Below are 22,546 nucleotides of genomic sequence, written 5' to 3'. Positions count from 1 at the left end.
ATTTGGCAGAGGAGGGAAGCGTGCCTTGTTCATTATTTTATTTATATATCACTTATTCCACAGAGGATTTGAAATGGTTTACTAAATTTCATGTGATGCACAGGGAGTAAGGCAGTAGTTGACACAATCTGAAAAAAGAGGAAATAATGTGAAGAAAATAATAAATCCAGGAGTCTGATTAGCACACAGTAGTCCATCTGTACAGTTCCTAGGAGTGGGCCACAAATTTGGCTTTCAATTTCCTTGGCTGGGCCAAAGCAAAGAGAACACATTCCATTATAAAGTTTACAGGCTTTTAATAAAAATAAAACAGACTCGTTGTTCAACCTAAAAATTCTCCTCTAGGCAAATCTCTGCAGAGTCTGTTTCTCACAACCAGCACTCAATAAGGATTGTGCAGTGGAGAATTCAAATATTGTATTCTCTGATGAGAAAGGAGAGGGCAGGTTTTTTGGGGTTGCCAGTGAGGGGCAGATCCATATATTTTGATGATCAGTTGCAGCAATTGTTAGGGATGAAGGCCTCCTATGAACATTTTTGGATAAGCTCAAGCCCTTATCCTTATACTGACAAGAGTGAAGGTCAGGGCCAGGCCAAGCCAGTGGAAGGCACTAGGATTCATAACGTGGAACAGGAAGTATTCACATGTTAGTTCATCTCATGATGTACCAGAGCGTCTATCTCAGATTCGCCTGTTCTGGATCATCTTCTCTCCTGAATGTCTGGTGCAGATATCCAGGTGTGCTCTGCTTACTGCTGCTATGTTTTAAATTACTCCAAAACTTGATGGCTAAAAGAAAGAAAAAAAATTGGATTCTCTTAGTCATGGATTTGAATAGAGCACAGAGGGAATGGACTGGTTCTTCTCCACCGTCTCTGGGGTCTCAGATGGTGAAGCTCATCAACTAGGATTCATCTAATGGTCATGGGCCAGAGACATCATAAAGGTCTTTATTCACATACTGGCAATTGAGGCTGGCTGTTGGCTGAGACATCAGCTGGAGCTGTCAGCCAGGATGCTTATCTGTGCTCTGGCCATGTGGTCTTGGCTTCTTCACAGCCTGGTGCAGTGTACCTCTTAGAAGGTAGTAAAGGCTCCAAAAGGACCAGCAGAAGTTACATGGCCTCGTATTACAGGTGTGTCGTACATTAGAAGCCAGCCGCCATCACCTCTATCCCATTCTACTGATTATAAGCAAGTCATGGGTCCACCCAGACTCTGGGGAGGGCCGTAAGTCACCCATCTCCATGGGAAGAGTGCCAAGACCATGTTGCAGAGATGAAGGTTGGAGATGGGAGATACTGCTGTGGTCATTTTGGAAAATAAGTCTGCCGCAACGTGTATAGAACCACTTCCTGCTCTGTGGTGTTGTTCTGATGTCCTTGAAATGCCAGGCTAGAAAAAGGTGAGATGCAGGGAAACAAATTCATCTGGATGGTTTTAACCTGCCTTTCTCTACTGAGACCTGGCCAGGTCACCTGGACTAGAAGTTCCACATGGAACCTTGTGAAGAAACCCCTTTGTAGCAGATGGGCTGCACCTTTTCCTATAAGTCTCTCCTCAGGATGTCTTCTTCTTGACCTCAGAAAGGTGGTAATTGACTGGGGAATAGGAAAATCGGAACCCTGGCTGTTTCCTAATGTGTTATAGACCATAATTAACAAAAAGAAGGCTCCTAAGCAAAGTAGAGATTGCTAACAACTTCATCCTAAAAGGTATAAGGCTAGGATACTATTTAGTTCAAAAAGTAAAGAAGGTGATTTCATGCGTAAAAGTCAGACACATGGCTGCCACTTAACTTATTTTTCTTTAAAGTGCGTATTTGAGATTTCTTCTCAGGTCAATTGGAATCAGTTCATCAGTTTCACCCTTTGAAATCATTGAGATGTGTCTTTTGAGTCAGTTTGATGCATTGATATACCACATATTCACCTTCTAGAATATCTATTAGATCTTACTAAGTGGATAAATGTCCCTGCATCATTTGAGGATGAATTCATAGTCATCTTTGCCAGGAGGGCACTCGTGGGTATATAGTGATGCCAAAATAACAGGACCACGTGACCCCCCCCCATGTGTCATGGCAAGAAGATTTATCTTTGCTGTAATCCCTCTCACTCTGAGACCACTTAGGAGAGGACTTGGATGAGTGCAGGATCTTACAAAGGCAAGTGTAGCAGTAAACACTGGTTCAAGGATTGGGTTATGGACAAGCTCTTTACCTTTCAGGTAAATAATCACACATTGGTAGAAGGGTGGAAGTTTCCTACATGTGGACAGATATCGCTCAAAGCAATATTCTTTTTGTTCAATTCATGAAATGAGAAGTCAGTTCCTGCCTGAACTAGAGCAGTCTCTTTTAAACCTTAATGTTGGGAGCTACATCTTTGGATTATAACTAAATGTTCTGCTATCTTGGGCTTACCTCTTGATTCTTTGAACTTATTGGTTGCTATGAAGTATGTAGCATTCAGAATGAGTGGTTAGCATGACAGGGGATGATGAAGTGGTTCTAGAATCTGGAAAATGCTTTCTATACCAAAATGTGGCCACACTGTCATTTGGGAAAAGAAATAATTTCTAAGTAGGCAACCTAAGGCCTTAGAAATGTGGAAAAGGGCAACAAATGAAGGTATAAAAAGCATCCCTCTGATTTTGTCTGTCCTTATACAAATTTATTCATTTATGCCATTAATAAGTCATAAGATATTTATCACCCTGCATTAGAGAAGGACGCCTATAACAGATAGGCTCCAAAGTGTATAATGGCTCCCACATATTTATTTCTTGTTTACTTAACAACATGGGTTAGGGAATTCCTGTTGTGGCTCATCAGAAACAAATCCAACTAGTACCCATGAGGACAGGGGTTCAATCCCTGGCCTCACTCAGTGGGTTGGGGATCTGGCATTGCTGTGAGCTGTGGTGTAGGGCTCAGACGTGGCTCAGATCCCACATTGCTGTGGCATAGGCTGGTGGCTGTAGCTTCAATTTGACCCCTAGCCTGGGAACTTCCATACGCCACAGGTGCAGCCCTAAAAAGAAAAAGAAAACAAAACAAAACAAAAAACAATGCTGGGTCAGAGCCCTCATCCATGCGGTCATTCAGGGACCAGGCTGATGAGGACTCTGCAGTAGTTATTGGATGACTTCCTAAGAGTTATCTCCACTCTAACCAGCCCAGCCAGAAAGGGGAAGGAAGCGTGGAGGACCACAAGGTGGTGAAGAGATGTAAGGAGACAGTCTCAGAGTAGTTTCAGCTTCGTGTTAAGGCACTTTTCACCAAAGATGCAGTCCAGGTTTTCAAGAGCTTACATTTGAGTAGCCACAAAGGAGGAAATTACGGTAATGATGTGATCTCTTAATCCTAGCTGTGCGTGAGACTCATCAACGGGGAGTTTTTAAGAAACACAGGAGTTCCCGTGGCGCAGTGGTTAACGAATCCGACTAGGAACCATGAGGTTGCGGGTTCGGTCCCTGCCCTTGCTCGGTGGGTTAACGATCCGGCGTTGCCGTGAGCTGTGGTGTAGGTCACAGACGCGGCTCGGATTCCGCGTTGCTGTGGCTCTGGCGTAGGCCGGTGGCTGCAGCTCCGATTCGACCCCTAGCCCGGGAACTTCCATATGCTGCGGGAGCGGCCCAAGAAATAGCAGCAACAACAACAACAAAAGACAAAAGACAAAAAAAAAAAAAAAAAAAAGAAAAAAAAGAAACACAGACACAAGAACTCCACCCTCAGCTTTCAGTCAGCAGATTTGGGTGGAACGTGAGTTTGGGTGGAGTTTTCCTGGAAAACTCCATAGGCGATTCTGAGAAACAGCCATGTTTGGGGATCACAGACCTTGGAGAAAAATCTCTTAGAACTGCCATACCAATACCAAAACTAATAAAACATGCATATCCCTTTGACTGCTCTGAAATGAAATAGGTAACAGTTTATCCATAGATAAAGTTTTTTAAAAATGTAATTTCATATAATTTTGTACCTGTCATATAGGAGGAATAATATTGAACTCATTTAAAATAAAATGCTACATCTTTCAATGCAGATACCCAGGCTCGACTATAGCAGAAAACACGATAAAGCAGTATCATGTATTCATAGTGTATTATAATGTATTTACAGTGAATGTTAGGTTATAAGATGATCAGAAGCCATCCTATACAAGAAATGCAGGCATATGAAAAAAGCAGAGGTAGAGGTGGACGCTTGCGTACGGACAACTTTAAAAACCTAATTAAAACTAGTTTCTATATGATAAAAAGAAACTAAGGTGATTTAGTAATAAGATGCCAAGAAAAACCAAAGACCATGAAAGCAGAAACAAACAAAGAAACACAAAAAAGCCCCAAACAAAAATTAAGGAAGTGAGATCATTTTGCAAATGAGTTGGAATTTACTGTATGTTGTCAAAGTAACTCCCTCAAAATAGGTCAAGGAAATGTTGAAGTCAATAGAAACACACAATCCTTTCTTAAAAGCCCGGTACATTCAAGGGAATGTGCAGTCCCTAGCGTTTAAGAGACCATATCCTTCGGATAAGCAATGGAAGAGAGATGTTGGGTTGGAAGAAGAAACAGTAACACAGATAAAAGGTGATGGAGAAGCGTGTGGGAGACCTGTGACAGAAAGACAAGAGCCTCAACATAACATTATAGGTACTTTCACGAGGTGGAATTCTTCTCATGCTACAAAGTCATATCAAAACCCACGCTCGGCAACAGCACAGTATTTCACTGATGACTGTTATTTGATAATAGTCGATTCTCAGTTTGTTTAGAAGAGTCTTACATCTCTTCTGTATATTTGCAACCAGTTGTGTTGCTTTGGCAGTACCCACAGCCACAGCAATGCCAGATCCAAGCTGCGTCTGCAACCTACATCACAGCTCACAGCAACACCGGATCCTTAACCTACTGAGCAAAGCCAGGGATCGAACCCACAACTTCATGGTTCCTAGTCAGATTCGTTTCCACTGCGCCACGACGGGAACTGCAGCCTTGCAATTTTTAATCTGTTGTAGGATTAGTTCAGTAAAACACTCAAGAAAAAAATCTCTCATTATTTGGGCGTGTCCTGCACAGTGTAGGATTTCCAGCACAGCCCTTCCCACTGAGCAGCTCCAGCAACTCCGTGTTGTCCAACCCACACCCCTCTACCCAGGTACCAGAGGATCGACAGTCAGAGGTGAAGCCTGCAGCAAGTGTGGTGCTCAGGAAACTGTCAGCCTTGAAGGTTATGAGCACACCTGCTCTTGGGTTGTGGAGGCGAACCTAAAAGGCTGACCTGCCAGTTAATCACTGGGTCCTCCATGAGTCTGATCAAAAAGAAGTTTCTTTTTATTCCAGCTGACTGGCAGCTTTCTGGCCTAGACCCCTCAGCAGCTAGGGGGTTTGAAGAGTTTTCTTTGATATCTCTTTCCTTTGAATTATTCCCTTTGCTTTTTGGGTCAAGCCACTGTAGACTGAAGGACTCTCCCAAGAGTCCACTGTCACATTCTTCCTTTTGGAAAAGAAAAAAAAAAAAAAGTGGCCTTGCTGGAAGAATTTGTCCTCAAGCATCCCACATGCCTCTGCCTTCCTCACCTCTCTGGGATCAGTTAGATGTGCCCCCTAGTGGAGGTCAGTGGCAGGGCACGCGGGGCCCTGGTTGTGCTAGTGCTTCCTCTCCATGCAGTCAGGTGCATGTGTGCACTGCAGTCTCCATACCTGCCTTCTTCCAGCTTCCAGAAGATTCTAGTATCTGGACAAATCATGAGGGACGAAGAGGGTGTTCTGGGGGATGGAGAGCAAAAAGGAGGAAAGAAGAGAGTATGTCCAAGCAGAGAGAGAGAAGAGGAGAGAGCTGAGCCAAGAGTCAGCGACAGCTAGAGAGGGAGAAAAGCTGAACTGAGATCTCTTCCCTACAGGACGTCCACACGGTTCTGCTCCCCATTCCCTTCGACCACCAGCTCTCCCCGCAGTCTCTTCCTAAAACTCCCCGTGTTGCCTGTGAGATTGGGAATACGTAGACGCTCTGCCAACCACGCTTCGAGACTGGCTAATGACATACAGATTGTTTTTTTCCCCCGTCTTTGGGATTTGGAGTAGCCTGGGGACTTGCAAAAGCTCGCCTTGTTGTAAGACTCTTTCTGAAGGCTGGCACTGTCCGATCACCAGCTCTGTGCGGCTGGGAACAGTGGCGCAGCTGTCCAGGGTGGCAGGGACCACCTGGGATATGGAAATTACCAGAAGCCCTGTTTTGCTCTTGCCAGAGCACCTGAAGCATCCTGGGAATCCGGGTTTCTGTTGTTGTTCTCCACGGGCCCCTTTCGGGGCAACAGGCAACTGATATGGACCACGTTTCGCCAGAAAAGCCCAAAAGGATGACGGCTGCTGTTGTCAATTATTGGCATTTCAATGGGACTGTATATTTATTTCTAAGGATATTTGCACAGCAAGGAAGCATCTGCTGACAAGGATGAGATGATAAGCTGTATTGGTGCCAAAACAGGACTAGAAAAACAGGCTTGTTCTGAGCATGGCTGGCGTCCCAAGAGTCAGTGTTAAAAAAATCCTTTCTCTGCAGGCAGTATCTGCTCTAGAGACATGAACACTTAAAAGAAAATGCGGCTTGAAATCCGTCTGTCAGAACGTGGGGCAGGCACACAGTAGGTTCTCAATGAGAGGGCGCTGAAGGGAGGAAGCTGTGGGAGGGAGGACAATCCGGGGACCAAGGGAAAAGTGCCCCCCACACACACAACCTCTGTGGAAAAGATCGGGGATGGGCAGGTGGTGGGGTGGGGGCATCACCAGCCTTCTGGATGTCCGTGACCCTGTGGACACCGGCAGGAGGAGCAGGTGCTGCTCAAGTGTCCCTTCCCGAAGCAGTGCCGTGCAGGCTGTTTGCTCCTCGGTTCTGTGGTTTCCTTGCACCAGAACAGGATTATTGGTGAACAAGGCCAGCATCCTGGGTGGTAACAGAAAAGGAAATTGGTAGAAAATGCATCATCCAAGTTGGATGAACTCAGCTCTGTGGCCTGGGCAGGTTCCCAGGATATCCAGCCAGATGCAGGGCCGCTGAGAGACACGAGGCTACAGCGTGTGTGATGACGTAGAGGGCAGGCCACAGGGCTCAGCCCAGGCGGCCCCTGATCCCCAGCCCACTGGCGCCCACCCTCCCTGCCCCCGGTTACCTCCAGGCCAACTCTAAGGCCGCTAGACATTTGCCCAGTTTTCAAACCGACGGTCTTCCTCTGCATAGAAAAGCCTGCATGGAACCTGCGTTATCCAGCGATTTCTTTCGGATCCCACCACCTGTCCCCTGCTTACTCATTCTGTGCTCCGTTCGCTTTGGATCAATGTGCCTCTGGGTACCAAAGCTGACATCACTCTGCGCTACTGCCTGTGAGCCCAGAGCTTAACCATTCTGCTTTTGTTGTTGTTGTACTTATTTTAAATATTAGCCATTTTCCATTCTGGGCAGTTACAACTGTGTTTACTCCGAGTTCCTCTGCGTGGGTGCTTTCCCCATTCCCATCCTGCAGGCTGCTGTGAGAGCAGTAACTCATCACTGTGTTACCAGCACAAAGTCCAGGATTTATAAACTTGGGAACCTTTCATTTGAAAAGACCTGTGAGGATGGGGGGAGGGGAGGAGAAGAAATAATTATGGGGGTGGGGCAGTGAGCCAGTAAGACCAAACAAACTGTTGCTGTTTGGATGGACATCTAGAGAAAAACACTTTGTCATCTGCTCCCTGCAAGATCCTGTGCTTGGGCAGGACGAGCTGATTTCTCCAGCATTTCTTTGATAGAATATATATCACTGTCATCCCAAGACAAGACTGCTCCATCTTCCCCTGCTTTTGCTTTGAATATTTCTTCTTCTTCTTTTTTTTTTTTTTTTTAAATGCTTTTTAGGGCCATACTCGCGGCATATGGAGGTTCCCAGGCCAGGGGTCTGGAGTCTAATCAGAGCTGTTGCTGCTGGCCTATGCCAGAGCCACAGCAACATGGGATCCGAGCCGTGTCTGCGACCTACACCACAGCTCATGGCAACGTGGGATCCTTCACCCACTGAGCAAGGTCAGGGATTGAACCTGCAACCTCATGGTTCCTAGTTGGATTCGTTTCCACTGTGCCACAACAGGAGCTCCACTTTGAATACTTCTTTATCACTCACATTCCTCTGCTCCTTGGGCTGAGCTAATAATTTAGTCAGGATTCTTTCAGTTGCAGGTAACAGAACCCCAACTCATACTATCTTAAGCAAGAAGGGGACTTGTGGATTCATGTGTTAGAAAGGATGCTAAAGGAGTTTCCGTCATGGCTCAGTGGGAATGAACCCGACTGGTATCCTTGAGGACATGGGTTCGATCCCTGGCCTCGCAGAGTGGATTAAGGACCCCGTGTTGCTGTGAACTGTTGTGTAGGTCACAGACATGGCTCAGATCTGGCATGGCTTTGGCTGTGGTGTAGGCCAGCAGCTACAGCTCCAATTAGACCCCTAGCCTGGGAACCTCCATATGCCATGGAGGTTCAAAAAAAAAAAAAAAAAAAAAAGGATGCCATGGAAGCTGCAAGGTCAAATGGGTAAAGTAAGAGCCAGGTCTCTATGAGTTGACCAAGGGTTTCTGTCCCTTCCTCCCTGCTTCCTCCCCATCCCCTCCACCCCCCACCCCCGTCATGTAACCATCCCCGCTGCTAGTGTCCTTGGCTCCAGCCTGTGGGTGGGAGCCCCGTGCACTGGGAAGATGGCACTTACCAGCCCCATAGGCTCATCCTCCCAGCACCTCCACCCTGGAGGAAAGAATTTCTCTCACAACCTTCTTACACAAGCCCAGAAAAGCTCTGATTGTCTAGGTCGGGGCTAATACTGCCCACAAGAATAGAGTGACCTGACTGTCTGGTTTCAGTCTTGAGTCTTCCTGGGCCCTGAGAGCAGGGTTTATTACCAGAAGAAAGGCAAGAGGGGGGAAAAAAAAACACAACATGCCTGGCGGGGAGAAGCAGCAGTTCCCAGAGTCCTCTCTGGCCTCCCGTCATCAGCCTTTCAGCTGAGGATGAAAAGTGCCAAGGCCCCAAACGTGACCTGAAGTGTTAACAGCAAATTAAGTCCTAGCCAGAAAAATTACCTGCCAATCACGGAGCGAATCGCTTTTCCTCTCTCTGTGCGTGTCCCCAAGAGGGTCCCAGCTCTCCTGAGCGTCTCCATTGTAAGGATTGGATTCTGAGTCAGCAGCAGGACCTGTCAGCAGTTAGTGCTGCTCTCTCTTCACGGGAAAAGGAACAATAGGGCCTCCTTCATGGAGCTGTCATCGCATTAACAGAACAGTGAGTGTCTGTGACAGGCCTGTTGGCGGAGAGGTGGCTGAGGTAGCCTTTAGGGCTCCAAGGCGAGCAGTGCCTTTCTGGGGCATCTCGATGACAAATCCTGGGAACTGGCTCACGCACAGGCGGCCACGTGCCTTTCTCCAACGTGTGTGCTCTCTTACACCAGATGCACACGGAAGCTTGCCTGGAGGCCTGGACCGAAAAGATCAGGACGCTCCCCATTGGCTGCGCGGGGCGGGGGCGGGGCACTGCCCGGGGTCCCGTCCCGCCCACGTGCCCAGCCCCCTGCACCGGCTCCCCTTGGAGTCTCTCGCTTTCTCACGCTCTCTCTCTGCACATTCAGGAGTGTACACGTTTCTGTCCAGCACCCTGAAGTCTCTGGAAGAGAAGGACCATATCCACCGTGTCCTGGACAAGATCACAGACACCTTGATCCACCTGATGGCCAAAGCGGGCCTGACTCTGCAGCAGCAGCACCGGCGTCTCGCGCAGCTCCTCCTCATCCTGTCTCACTTCAGGCACATGAGGTGAGGCGTCCTGGGGTTTCCCACGCGAGGGACGTGAAAAACCAAGCCCCCAGCCCTCTGTTACAGCTGGCCTGGCAAGGGCTGATGCCAGAGTACCGCTCGTGCACCTGGGACGGTTCCGGCCGCATAATGAGCGTCAACGCTGTGGCGGGATCCTAGAGGGAGGCGTTAGATGTCTCTTGGGGGTGGGTGGGTGGGTGGGTGCCAGAGAAGGCTTCAGAGAGGAAGCGGCGTTTCGGCTGAGTTTGGAGCATGTGCTGATCGTAGGGGGAGGCGTCTGCAGCATGCAGTTCAGGAGGAGGATCCTGTTTGTTTGTCTGCTTTGTCCCAGCCCATCAATGGAAGTCTGTGAGCGCCCTTGTCCTCAGAAGGCAGTGGGCACATCCATGATTGTTCCTGTGTCACATTCTCCCTTCTTCCAAGGGGAAATTCTAAATGAGAGATGCTGGGTCTAAATGCCTGGTGGGCAGTCAACGTGGACTCCTCCAGCCCTCTCATTCTTGTCATCCCCCTTGCCACCGCCCTAGTCCAGGCTGCCATCATTTCCCGCTGGGCTTCTGCCCCAGCTGTGCAACATGTCTGTCTGTCTTCAAGGGTGATGCTTTCTACTCCGTTCTCCACCGTGGAGCCGGAGTGATGCTTCTAAGACCAAAGCTGATGACATTGCACTCCTACTTACAGCCTTGAAATGGCATCCCATTGCTTTCAGATGAAAGTATAAATGCCGGAGTTCCCACTGTGGCTCAGTGGGTTACGAACCTAGACTAATATCCATGAGGATGCAGTTCAATCCCTGGCCTTGCTCAGTGGGTTAAGGATCCAGTGTTGCCATGAGCTGTGGTGTAGGTGGCTTGGATCCCAAGCTGCCAGAGCTGTGGTGTAAGCTGGCAGCTCTTGCTCTGATTCGGCCCCTAGTCTGGGAGCTTCCGTATGCCGCAGTGTGACCCTAAAAAGCAAAAAAAAAAAGGGAAAATATAAATGCCTTTATTTTTGCCAATATTACTCCTTCTGCTGTAGCCCTATTTCAGTTTCTAGAACTTGCTGGTAGTCCAGGCTCTGGCCCTAATCAGCTGTTCGTGGGTCAAGGGGGAAGTCTGCTTCAGGCTGTAGGCAGGCTATACAGCTGTTTATCTCCTCCAGGCCCACGCACACCTCTCGGGGGATCGGCTGATGGAAATGGCACAGCTGGGAGACTCAGCTTCAAGCTGCAGGCCTGTAGGTTGGCCACGTGATCACCCCACACTACCCCACAGGAGTGATGGTACATGTTCTTCTCATGTGGGTGACAGAAGCATAGGAAAGCAAGTCTGTTTGGGGACGTGCATTTTAATCTTTCAATTAATTCATGTCCACTAACATTCCATTGACTGAGCAAGTCCTGTGACAAAGCCCAACGTCAAGGATCCTGGACACATGACACAGAGAGGGAACCGTTCTGAACCTATCACAGCCTAGATCTGACTCCTTGCAGGAAGCATCTGCTGAGCCTTAACATCTGAGCGAGGGGGGGTTACACCCTGTTCATCTTTATTGTTAATGCCCATCTTATTATCTTTCATCACCTTTAAACTATACACTCTGTGAGGCAGTTATCACAGTGTCTCGCTTACTCTGTGTAAGCGAGACACCTAACATAGGGCTTGGCAAGCAGTAACTATTCAATAAGTATTTTCTATAGGAGGTAAGAAAGGACATTGGCAGAGGAAATAGAGCCTTTCTGTACCATAAGGTTGAAAATGGCCTCATTTCCATTCTAAATAGCTGGCCAGAGGCTTAGAGGGTACCATTCCCATGAACAGAACTCGGCCCGCAGAGAAAAGATGAAGGAAGTAGTGGATCCTTTACCCCAGAAGGGCCACAGCAGTGAGGTGAGGTGGTGACACCCTGTGTGATAAAGTGTGTATGACCTTGGGTGTACTCCAGGACCCTATGAATGAAAAAGATTCTGTTTCTTGGTGGCTATAAGGGAAGGACCAAGGTGTCTAGAAGGAGATTCATTTTTAAGGGGGTCTTTCAACCTTGACACTGTGATCCAATGGCAAGAAGTACATCCCATCCAAGTCCTAGGTGCCTCCTTTTCTGGGATAACTCTGCAAATTGTTAGCTTCTTGAGAAAACAAATGTATCTCCTTTTCTTTATATCCCCACAGTGCCATACATGAAGTCTTACATGTCTTCATATATGAGTGAATGAGTGAATGAATGAATGAAAGAACAAATTACTTGAGGTTTTCTCTACCCTATGAATTTGAACTTCACAAACAATGGCTTCCACTTGGCAAAGTTGTGAGGAAAGTAAGTCTCGGTTCTCAGGAAGAAAGCAAGTCCCCAAGAATATCCGTGTCATAGAGGACTCACATTGACCAGGCCAAGTAGGTGATTGCATTCTAAGCACACATTTTCAGTCCTTTTTCCTTTTTTTTTGTTTTTTGTTTTTTGTTTTGTTTTGTTTTTTCATTTTTTTAGGGCTGCACTCTTGGTATATGGAATGTCCCAGGCTAGGGGTCAAATCAGAACTACAGCTGCCGTCCTACACCACAGCCACAGCAACATGGGACCAGAGCTGAGTCTGCAACCTACACCACAGCTCACGGCAACGCCAGATCCTTAACCCACTGATCCAGGCCAGGGATCGAACCTGCGTCCTCATGGATACTAGTCGGATTCGTTCTGCTTCACCAAAACAGGAAATCCCCATCTATTTTTTTTTTTTTGGATGAATATTGCACAGAAGGATGTGGAAGATGGATCACAATAACCTAATATAATTCTCTACCAAATTTCCTGGCCAAGAGAGTAAGCTTCCCCTTGAAGAAAATGTGTTAGATTTATTCTAAGCTAGGAATTTCAATGATAATGTAAAAACCATGTATCACAGCTCAAGTTTTTCTTTGGTGGTAAGAAATGCTGAATTTCCAAGTCCATTAACTGCTTGTCTGCATTAGCCAGCCTAATTAGTTAACACCAAATATATTTGCACTGACTATGCTGGCCTTAGTATTTTCACTGGCAACATTGGCCAAGGGCAGCAGCAGTCAGTGTTCCTGTCTGAGGTGTGAAGAGCTGGAAAGAAGTGCTGCTCTGTTGCAACGTTTGAGCTTTCTCTCTCTCACTTACACACACACACACTCCCCCCCCCACACGCATACATACACACACCAGCACCAGCAGCACCAGCAATATTGTGGTGCCTCATCACAGCCAATCTAAATCACAGAACTCTGTTGTGCTAAGCTTGGCCTCAGCCATATGTTGTTATTCAGAGCATTTAGCACCAGATTTCATCGGATGGTAAATGTGACTCATTAGGTTGCAAGAGGAAAGATGCCGTCAGATCCAGGGGGCATTTAACTTTAACAGCCTTTTAAATGAAAACAAAAACAAAAACAACAAAATACTACTTAAAAACATAATTTAGCTGGTTGTGTTATACAGCCGAGATCACTTTGATGCCGTGTTTTCATGGCACATCTCCAGCAGGGGCTGACTTTTCCCCTACTGAGCATGCAAGTGTCATGTAGGATGCTCCTTGTCTGCCTACCTAATGGTACAGGAAAAAGAAAGTTCAAGCTAGGTAATAGTTTCTTTCCTGGTGGGGACAGAGCCCATTGGTGGAAGAGGATGAGGGAGGGGCGTGGTAAAAGGAAAAATGCCATTTGCCTGCATTGCCCTCTGTCTGGCTAGCCCAAATTTTCTGAGCATTGACTACATTGTTGCCACATTTCTAGGCACACAGTTTGCACACATTGTTGCCCCTCATGGAATCTGCCCAGTGTGGTGTGTGTGTGTGTGTGTGTGTGTGTGTGTGTGTGTGTGTGTATGCCTGTGCTCGGGGAGCCAGAATACTACACACATACACAGAAGACTTTCAGGTTGTCCTAAGTGCTGAGAGAAAAGCAGAGTAATATGAAGGCAGACTAAGTCCAGGTACTTGAGCCCATTGCCGTGGGGGTACTGGAAGGCCTTTCAGAGGAGGTGGCATTTGAAAACCTGGGAGAAGAGCCTCCAGGGTGGGAGGAGGGGGGCAGCGGGTGCAGATACCCTGGGTCTGGAAGTAAAGCGATTCGTTTTAGGCAGCATGAACACTAGGGTGGCTAAAGAGGATGGGCGGGGAAGGGAGGCAGGACGAGCTCTGAGGGGTCAGTGGAAGCCACATCCGTCGGACCTTGTAGGGCACAGACAGAAATGTAGATTTTATTCCTAGTTAAATGGGGAGCAATGGCAAGTTTTAAGCAAGGGGGCTTCTTGAACTGTTTTACACATTTACAAAGCTCTCTCCTCCTTGGCAGCATAGCTCATCTAATTCTCTTTGTAGATGTAACAGTGACAGAGGGGAAGAAAGCCACCTGCATTGTAAATCCTAAAATGGCTCTTGAAACAGAAAACAAGGTTGGCATATAAGTGTCGGTGGGGTCTTTCTTCCTTGGCCTTCCTCGCGGTGCTGGAGCCGGGATGGCCTAACGTGGTCCTGTGTGTGTCTCCCCACCCGCAGTAACAAAGGCATGGAGCATCTGTACAACATGAAGTGCAAGAACGTGGTGCCCCTCTACGACCTGCTGCTGGAGATGCTGGACGCCCACCGCCTGCACGCCCCAACCAACCTTGGGGGCCCACCCCCGGAGGACATGAGCCAGAGCCAGCTGGCCACCTCGGGCTCAACTCCATCGCATTCCTTGCAAATGTATTACATCACAGGGGAGGCGGAGAACTTCCCCACCACAATCTGAGAGCTCCCCCGGCAGCTCCCCCAAGGTTCCAAGAATCCCTGTCGCACTTCACCCCCACCTCGCATCACTCTAGCTGACTTCTGCCCCTGCACACACTCTGGCATGCATCCAGCGCTGGCTTTCTAATATGGGTGGCCATTCGTTCGCTTGCTCAATTCTAAGTGGCACACCTTCTTTGGGGAACAGCCAAAGGGATTCCAGGGCTCATTTCTTTGTAACAGCTCCCTTTCTCCCTTCGCGGCGTTACTCAGCGTAAAGATTCCCTTCGTGTTTCATGACTGGGCTTGGTCCACGAGCTGGGCTCAGAGGACTTGTGCACTTTAGCTACTTGTGACCCAGGTCTGGAGAGTGGACTTTTCACCTCCATGAATGTGAAGCACTTTTTAATGGATCTAAGCGTACGCCACAGGAAAGAATTGGAAGTGGCTCCTTTAATTGCTGACGCGGAGAAAGCTAGGTCCAGGGTTCATTATAACATCCTCTTGTATTCCTATAGCAAACATATCATTTTATGAAAGTCATGCCTTCAAGCTTTTGCTCTGTTGCTTGGCCGTAGCAGAATATCTGGTGATTGTCCACCCACTTCCCCTATAGGAATACAAGACGCACACAGGGAAGGAAGATCCCCTAATTGTCAAGAATTTATCAGCTTAATACACTGTACCTTCTGATTTGCTGAATGCTTTACCATTGGCCTTTGAGAGCACTATGTACAGGTCACGGGTTCCAGTTAATTCTTGCTTCCCATGGAGCCGTGGAAAACAGCAAGTTGATCCCAGTTAATTTGCTTTCACATGTACCAGTTTCCTTGTGAGGGATAAATTCTTGGTTTTTTGTTTTTGTTTTCATCTTATGAAAAAGAAAGCCCTCTCCCCGCCCCCAGAACTTGCAGTAAATGGGCTTCAGGACCTGTTCTGGTGTGATCTCACACCTATCAGCAGAGGGCGCTCTGCTCAGATCTTCCTGGTGTGTAACTTAATGCAGAACGTGTATTAGGTGTAGTGCCCAGCCGATGACCAAGGGCAGTTTCCACGAGTGGGCACCCGGGTGACACTTCCGGCCCTGCGGCACTGGGCTGAGTAGTAAATGTGCATGATTCTTGTAGGTACTAGAGACCAAAGAGGAAAAAAGGGCAGAAACTGGATAAAACTGTGAGGCTCAGGGTGGCCCAGCCACAGGCTGTGTCACTTAGGAGTGCTACTGGCCGACCCCACGCTGCACTGCGGGGCTGCCCGGGGGTCCACGGGGCAGTCCTCCTCTTCCTTGTTCCCCCGCCAGGCCCTGACTGGAGGCACGTTCTGGGCAGGGAGGAGGGCCAGGATTGGAGTACTCTCTGGGCCGGCTGCCTGCTGCCTGGTCAGACCACACCTGCCCTTGGTTGTTTAGCATTCATCCCAGAATCAGGGTTTGGCCTTGAGGGAGAAAGGGAAAGAAAGAAAAAAACTTCCCCAAGTGTCGATGTCATTAAACTACATAAGCCAAGAGAGCAAGACTGGACATGGGCGTAGGAGTCCTCAGGCCTATAGGCTTAAACAAGCAAGGCTCACCCCAACCACAGGGCTGGCTTCCCTGGGTCTTTGCTTCTCTAGGGCAGTTATGGGTTATTTCCCCTTCTCAGCTAAAAAAAAGAAGTTTGGTTTCCTCTGGTGACCTCATTGTCTAGAACCGGAACCCCATTAATAGGCAATGTGTTAAGCCATCAAGCCAGCCAAGCTTCTAAGGCTTCTCTTGGGATACCTGTTTTAAAAGTGGAGTTCATTCATTTCCGATTTCGCAGGAAGCGATCGCCAAAGGACTGAGAACCTGGGAGGGCCAAAAAGAAAAAAAAAAAAAAGTTTTTTTCACAAGTGCATCTAAATTTAGGGGCAATTTTATGTATCTGCAGTGAGAATGTTTAGAACATACTTCTTTTGTTGTTTTTGTTGAAGAAGCACCTTATATAGTATAATATATATTTTTTTGAAATCGCAGTGCTTGTTTATCAGACAATTGAATGTAGTCATTCTGTTCTGGATTTAATTTGACTGGGTTCACCTTCAAAACCAACGAAAAATGTTTACTTTTTTTGTATTACTACCTTGTCATGTATGCAGTCATTGATAACCAAGGCCTGGTGATTATTCATTTAAATGAAGATCACATTTCATATCAACTTTTATATCCACAGTAGACAAAATAGCACTAATCCAGATGCCTATTGTTGGATATTGAATGATAGACAATCATATGTAGCAGAGATTATGCCTGAAAAGGAAAATTATTCAGGGCAGCTAATTTTGCTTTACCAAAATATAAGTAGTAATATTTTTGGACAGTAGCTAATGGGTCAGTGGGTTCTTTTTAATGTTTATACTTAGATTTTCTTTTAAAAAAATAAAAACAAACAAAAAAAAATTCTAGGACTATAGATGATGTAATACCAGCTAAATCCAAACAATAATCCAGTGGAGGGTTTTACATTATTCATCTAAGGTGTTTGTATTCGTGTTAAGATACTACTACATTTGAAATGGGCAGAGAACACCAGATGGTTTGATAGCCTGGGAGTTTCAGATAATTTTGGAAATCTCTTTTTTATTCTCATTTGAAGTGCCACTAATGGACAGCTGATACTTTGCAGCTGATGTTGCTTTTGGGTGTAGGGAATATGCTGTGTGTTTTTTCCCCCCACTCTGAGACAATTTAAAGTTTGAAAGGCATGGTCGATCAGGGTTGGGGGGGTGGGTTGGGATAGGGTGGGGAAATGGGTTTAGGAATTTGAAAAATGGGGGGGCTAGAGTCATACGAGTCCTGAAAGTGTCTTGAGGCAGATCGATACTGGCCCCTGGAGTAAGCGCCAGGGTTTAGTCCTCCGATTGTGCCCTATTAACCACAAATAACTAGCTGTATCTGATAGCCATTCCTGTAATGGCAGCTTGAGTTCTGGGGAAGAACTAGAGGCAGCCACAAAATAGTCCAAGGAAGAGCTAGTGCTCTTTGTTTTCTGTAGCCATTGCCCAGCTCCAGGCTTGCGGTAATGAGTTCTGCAGTGCTGTCGTGCAACAATCAGAGAGGCTAGTGCATCCAAAGAGAAGACCCTACGTCGTAGGTTAGGAAATCCAGCCCCAAAGGAAGTGTAGTCATTGATCAGATTTCCCTATTAACCTTGCAAGAATGTTCAGCCATGCCATATCCTGTGCCTTTGGCGGGGGCTGGACAAATAAGGGACTTACTGCTAATTTACTTTTGATCCCATCAAGATGTTCTTGCATTGAAATCTCACACACTGATATGGCTGTTGACTTAGGCCATTGGTTTAGACTACCCCTACGTGCAACCGATTCCAAATCACTTCCTAGCCACACTTCCCGACTCTGAGATGGACTGTGAATGTGGGGAGGGATCCCTAGGAACACAGTAATGTCTAATAGTCACAGGCAGGTTTGCTTCAGGAAACTGGTTATTCGAAAGGCAGATAGAATCGTACAGTAGCTCCTGAGACAACCGTGATTCTCCTTGGTGCAAAAACTTTGGGCAGGTGATCCAGAATACACTGCACGCTTCCTGGGTGAACTCCCTGCAAAGTTCCTCTCAACTGGAGCAAAGGAGTTTAACTGTGGTCCCAAATATCCACCTTTTCATTAGTGTTAGTTCTCTGTTTCTAACTGCATTTTCTTTCCATTTGGATTACAGTGAGCGTGGCCTCTTTTCTAAGTCACTTAAAATTGGTTTTGAAGTAACTGCTGCCTCTATTATGGCACTTCAATTTTGCACTGTCTTTCAGATTCCAGAAAAATTTCTATTCTTTTTTTTTTTTTTTTGCATCCAAATGTGCCTGAACTTTTTTAATATGTAAATGCTGCCATGTTCCAAACCCATCTTCAGTGTGTTTTTATAGAGCTGTGTACCCTGGAAAAGACATACAGCCCCCATAAGCAGGTGCCTGAGGCATGGACCCCTTTGCATTCACAGAGAGGTCATTGGTCATAGAGACTTGAATTAATAAGTGACATTATGCCAGTTTATGTTTTCTCACAGCGTATAAACAAAGCATTTTGTGCACTACATATTCTTCAGTGTAGAGCTCTTGTTTTATGGGGAAAGGCTCAAATGCCAAATTGTGTTTGATGGATTAATATGCCCTTTTGCCAATGCATACTATTATTGATGTGATTGTTTTGTTGCGGCTTCGCTTTAATGAAACACACTTGTCAGCCTCTTTTGCACCTTAAAAAAAGTCAAGAATCCAGTGGGATGCTCAAGCACCTTAAACAATTTTCTCTACCTATTTGATGTTCAAATAAAAAATTAAATGAAAGACAATGTTTGGCCTTGGTTTTTTTTTTGTGGGGGGGTTGTTTTTTTGTAAGCTCCCTTTTTACTAGTGGTTCAGCACTGGCTGCCTAAGATCAGGGTTGATGACATCATCTGTAGAGCAAAATGAGTCCTGACTGCTGAGCTGATGCCAGGTCCCCCTCCCACCTCTCCCCTCCCCTACCCCCTGCCAGGCATAGGAGGGAATGCATGAACCTTGGGGTGCAGCAGAGATGGCCTCAGTTCTTGGCTCTATTGCATCCAAGTTTAGTGATCGCTGGCCATGAATTCTCAGAGCCTCTGCTTCTTCATTGATAAACAGCGAGAGTAACCCCTAATTTACAGGGCGGTTTTGAACATCATATGAGACGCTCATTAAAAGAGCAGTTGTTAGAATTGCTGCTGTGGCACCTGGGTTAAGAATTCGATGTTTCCACAGCTGGTGTAGGTCGCAGCTTTGGCTCAGATTCAGTCTCTGGCCCCAGGAACTTCTATATGCTGAGGGGGCTGCTTTTTAAAAAAAAAAAAAAAAAAAAAAAGTTGTTTTCTAACATCTACTCCCAACCCCGTCCTTGTAAGGCAGAAGAAAGAAGCTTAAGAGAGTAGTTATTTATGAATGAATGAGTGAATGGATGAATGGATGATCTAAAACCTACATGTTTGCTCAAAAACCTCTCTAGTGTGCCTGTATCCCCATCCTACTCCTCTCCTGGTTTCCAGTGTTCCAGACTCCCTTCCCTTTTCAGAGCTACCTGTGTGTTCATATTTTTTAAAGAACTTAAGGAGTTCCCGTTGTGGATCAGAGGGTTAACAACCCAACATGGTGTCCGTGAGGATGCGGTTCGATCCCCGGCCTCGCTCAGTGGGTTAAGGATCCCATGTTGCTGTGGCTCTGGTGGCCTACACCGCATTTATTTTTTTCCTCTCTATTCGTCAAGTTAGGTAATTTCTATTCATCTGTCTTCAAGGGAATGGATTCATCTGCCATTTTGACTCTGAGTTTAAGCTGTTTCTGTGAATTTTCATTTTAGTTATTGTCCATTTCAGCTCCAGCATAAAATTTGATCTTTCTTTTTTGAAAAATTTTTCAGAGTTCCTATCGTGACTCAAGTGGTTAACGAATCCGACTGGGAACCGTGAGGTTGCGGGTTCGATCCCTGGCCTCACTTGGTGGGTTAAGGATCCGGCATTGCCGTGAGCTGTGGTGTAGGTCGCAGACACGGCTGGGATCTGGCATTGCTGTGGTTGTGGCATAGGCTGGCAGCAAGAGCGTGGATTAGACCCCTAGCCTGGGAACCTCCATACGATGCAGGTGCGGCCCTAGAAAAGACAAAAAAAAATTTTTTTTCTAGAGCTCCCTGGTAGCCTACTGGTTAGGGATCTCATGTTGTCATTGCTGTGGCATGGGTTCAATCCCTGGCCTGGGAACTTCCGTGTGCTGGGGTTATGGCCAAAAAATAAAATGCTTTTCTAAATTCTACCCTCATTGAGAATCCCTATTTGTTGATTCACTGTTGTCGTGTTTAACTCTTTAAAAAAATGGTTTCTGTTAGATATATTAACACATTCATAATAGTTGCTTGTGGTCATTGCCAGCTAAATCCAGCATCTGGGGAGACACACAACAGGTTTTGTTTCCTTTTTTTGGGGGGCCGCACCTATGGAAGTTCCCTGGCCAGGGGTCGAATCAGAGCTGTAGCCACTGGCCTACACCACAGCCACAGCAACATGGGGTCCGAGCCACATCTGTGACCTACACCACAGCTCATGGAAACGCCAGATCCTTAACCCACTGAGCAAGGCCAGGGATTGAACCCGCATCCTCAGGGATACTTGTTGGGCTCGTTACCGTTGAGCCACAAGGGGAACTTCCACAGTTTCTTTTGATCTCTTTTTTTCCTGAGTATAGCTCACATTTTCCATTTCCTTTGCATATCTGGTTTTTTTTTTTGAAAACAATGTCTTAGACACTGTAATACAGCACCCCTGCATTCTGATTCCCCTACGGTCATTGCTGTTGTGTTCCATTGTTGTTTGGGTTTTCCCTGTGTCCAGGAACTCACCTGCAGTTAAATAGGTAAAGTTTGTCTTTCCACCAGCAGTTGGTCTCTGTTAGGTTCTGAAATGATGATTCTCATTTTGGTTTTCAAGGCTGCCTTCAGGGGAGCTGCCCCTGTGTCTGGAGAACTCAGAGGTTATCCAAGTGACCGGACAGACATGGCCCAACACCTGGAGCCCGTAAGGCTTCTATCCTCTGCTGATGACTCTGAGGGCAGATGGGGGGCACATTTGGTTTTCAGGCTATTTTCAAGGCTGACCCAGCTTTTGCCTGCAGGATCGGACGGGAGAGTGGGGCTAGTGGGAGCACTTTCTAGTCTCTGCGACCCATGTCCACAGACACAGTCAGGATGGCACTTGCCAACAACCTCAGGCTATGGCGGCCTTGGCCTTGGCCTTGGCCTTGCCCGCTCATCCACCAAATCAGGTCAGCCGTCTGGGACCGTGGCCAGAGCAGCAGCGTCGTCAGTCCTTATGCTGTGTCCCGCTCTGGTGCGGACCGAAGTGTGCAGGTGGGGGGTGGGAGCAAGAATGCCACAGATTCACACTGTTCGTGCCCAAAGTTAAGCAGGTTTTCAAGCACAGACGCCTCTTCTGTCGCCGTATGCCTTGGGTCACTTTGCAGAGTGCCGAAATGGAGGGACTTGTCATTTTGTTCAGCTTTGTAGCTATGTTTTGGAGCAAGGATTCATCAGTCTCCTCACTGGGCCAGAGCTGGAAGCAGCAGCCCCACCGCCCCACTCCACATCCCTTGTCTGGCTCTGCTTGTCCTTCTCGGGCTACTCAGGGGCAGCGTTGTCTACGTGTGCCTTGTGTTTATTTCCAGTGCTCAGCGAGCTCTGGGGAGAAGGTTGAGCAATCTGCAGAACTTTAAATCTACCTGGCGGAGTCTGTTCAAAGTTGGAACGCCTGACTGGGAGTGGATCAACTCACACACTGGCTCCAGGCCACCTTCTCCAATGGGACATGTGCTTAAGCCTTTGGGGACATTCAGATTCAGAACTGCCATGTTTAGATTTGCTTCTCAAAAAATACAAAGTGGATGCCTTGGGGCAGCAAAATTTTCTAACTTGTAGTATTGGGACTACGTGTATTAAAAAGCTGGTTTGGGGAGTTCCCGTCGTGGCGCAGTGGTTAACGAATCCGACTAGGAACCATGAGGTTGCGGGTTCGGTCCCTGCCCTTGCTCAGTGGGTTAACGATCCGGCGTTGCCGTGAGCTGTGGTGTAGATTGCAGACGCGGCTCGGATCCCGTGTTGCTGTGGCTCTGGTGTAGGCTAGTGGCTACAGCTCCAATTCGACTCCTAGCCTGGGAACCTCCATATGCCGTGGGAGCGGCCCCAAAGAAATAGCAAAAAGACAAAAAAAAAAAAGCTGGTTTGGGGGGAGTTCCCGTCATGGCTCAGTGGTTAATGAGTCCGACTAGGAACCATGAGGTTGTGGATTCGATCCTTGGCCTTGCTCAGTGGGTTAAGGGTCCAGCAATGCCACAAGCTGCGGTGTAGGTCATGGATGTGGCGCGGATCTGGCGCTGCTGTGACTGTGGTGTACATAGGCTGGCAGCTCCAGCTCCAGTTCAACCGGTAATAGCCTGGGAACTTCCATAGGTTGTGGGTACAGCTCTAAA

General features: G+C 47.1%; 1 protein-coding gene across 15 annotated transcripts in view; it reads left to right on the top strand.

Annotated features, from left to right (window-relative positions):
* The window catches only part of ESR1 (estrogen receptor 1), a 387,875-nt gene extending 369,005 nt beyond the window's left edge, over positions 1–18,870 (top strand). For 12 of the 15 annotated variants that reach the window (XM_021083050.1, XM_021083034.1, XM_021083018.1 and 9 more), the window contains 2 exons: positions 9,658–9,841; positions 14,334–16,418. In XM_021083050.1, the coding sequence (XP_020938709.1) occupies positions 9,658–9,841; positions 14,334–14,568 (419 nt within the window). In that variant the 3' untranslated portion in view covers positions 14,569–16,418. 15 annotated transcript variants of the gene reach the window in all.

This window comes from Sus scrofa, chromosome 1 (genome assembly GCF_000003025.6).
Source record: "Sus scrofa isolate TJ Tabasco breed Duroc chromosome 1, Sscrofa11.1, whole genome shotgun sequence".
NCBI classification, from domain to species: Eukaryota; Metazoa; Chordata; class Mammalia; order Artiodactyla; family Suidae; genus Sus; species Sus scrofa.
Note: the sequence above shows the minus strand (reverse complement) of the source record. Positions and strands in the feature narration are given on the sequence as shown.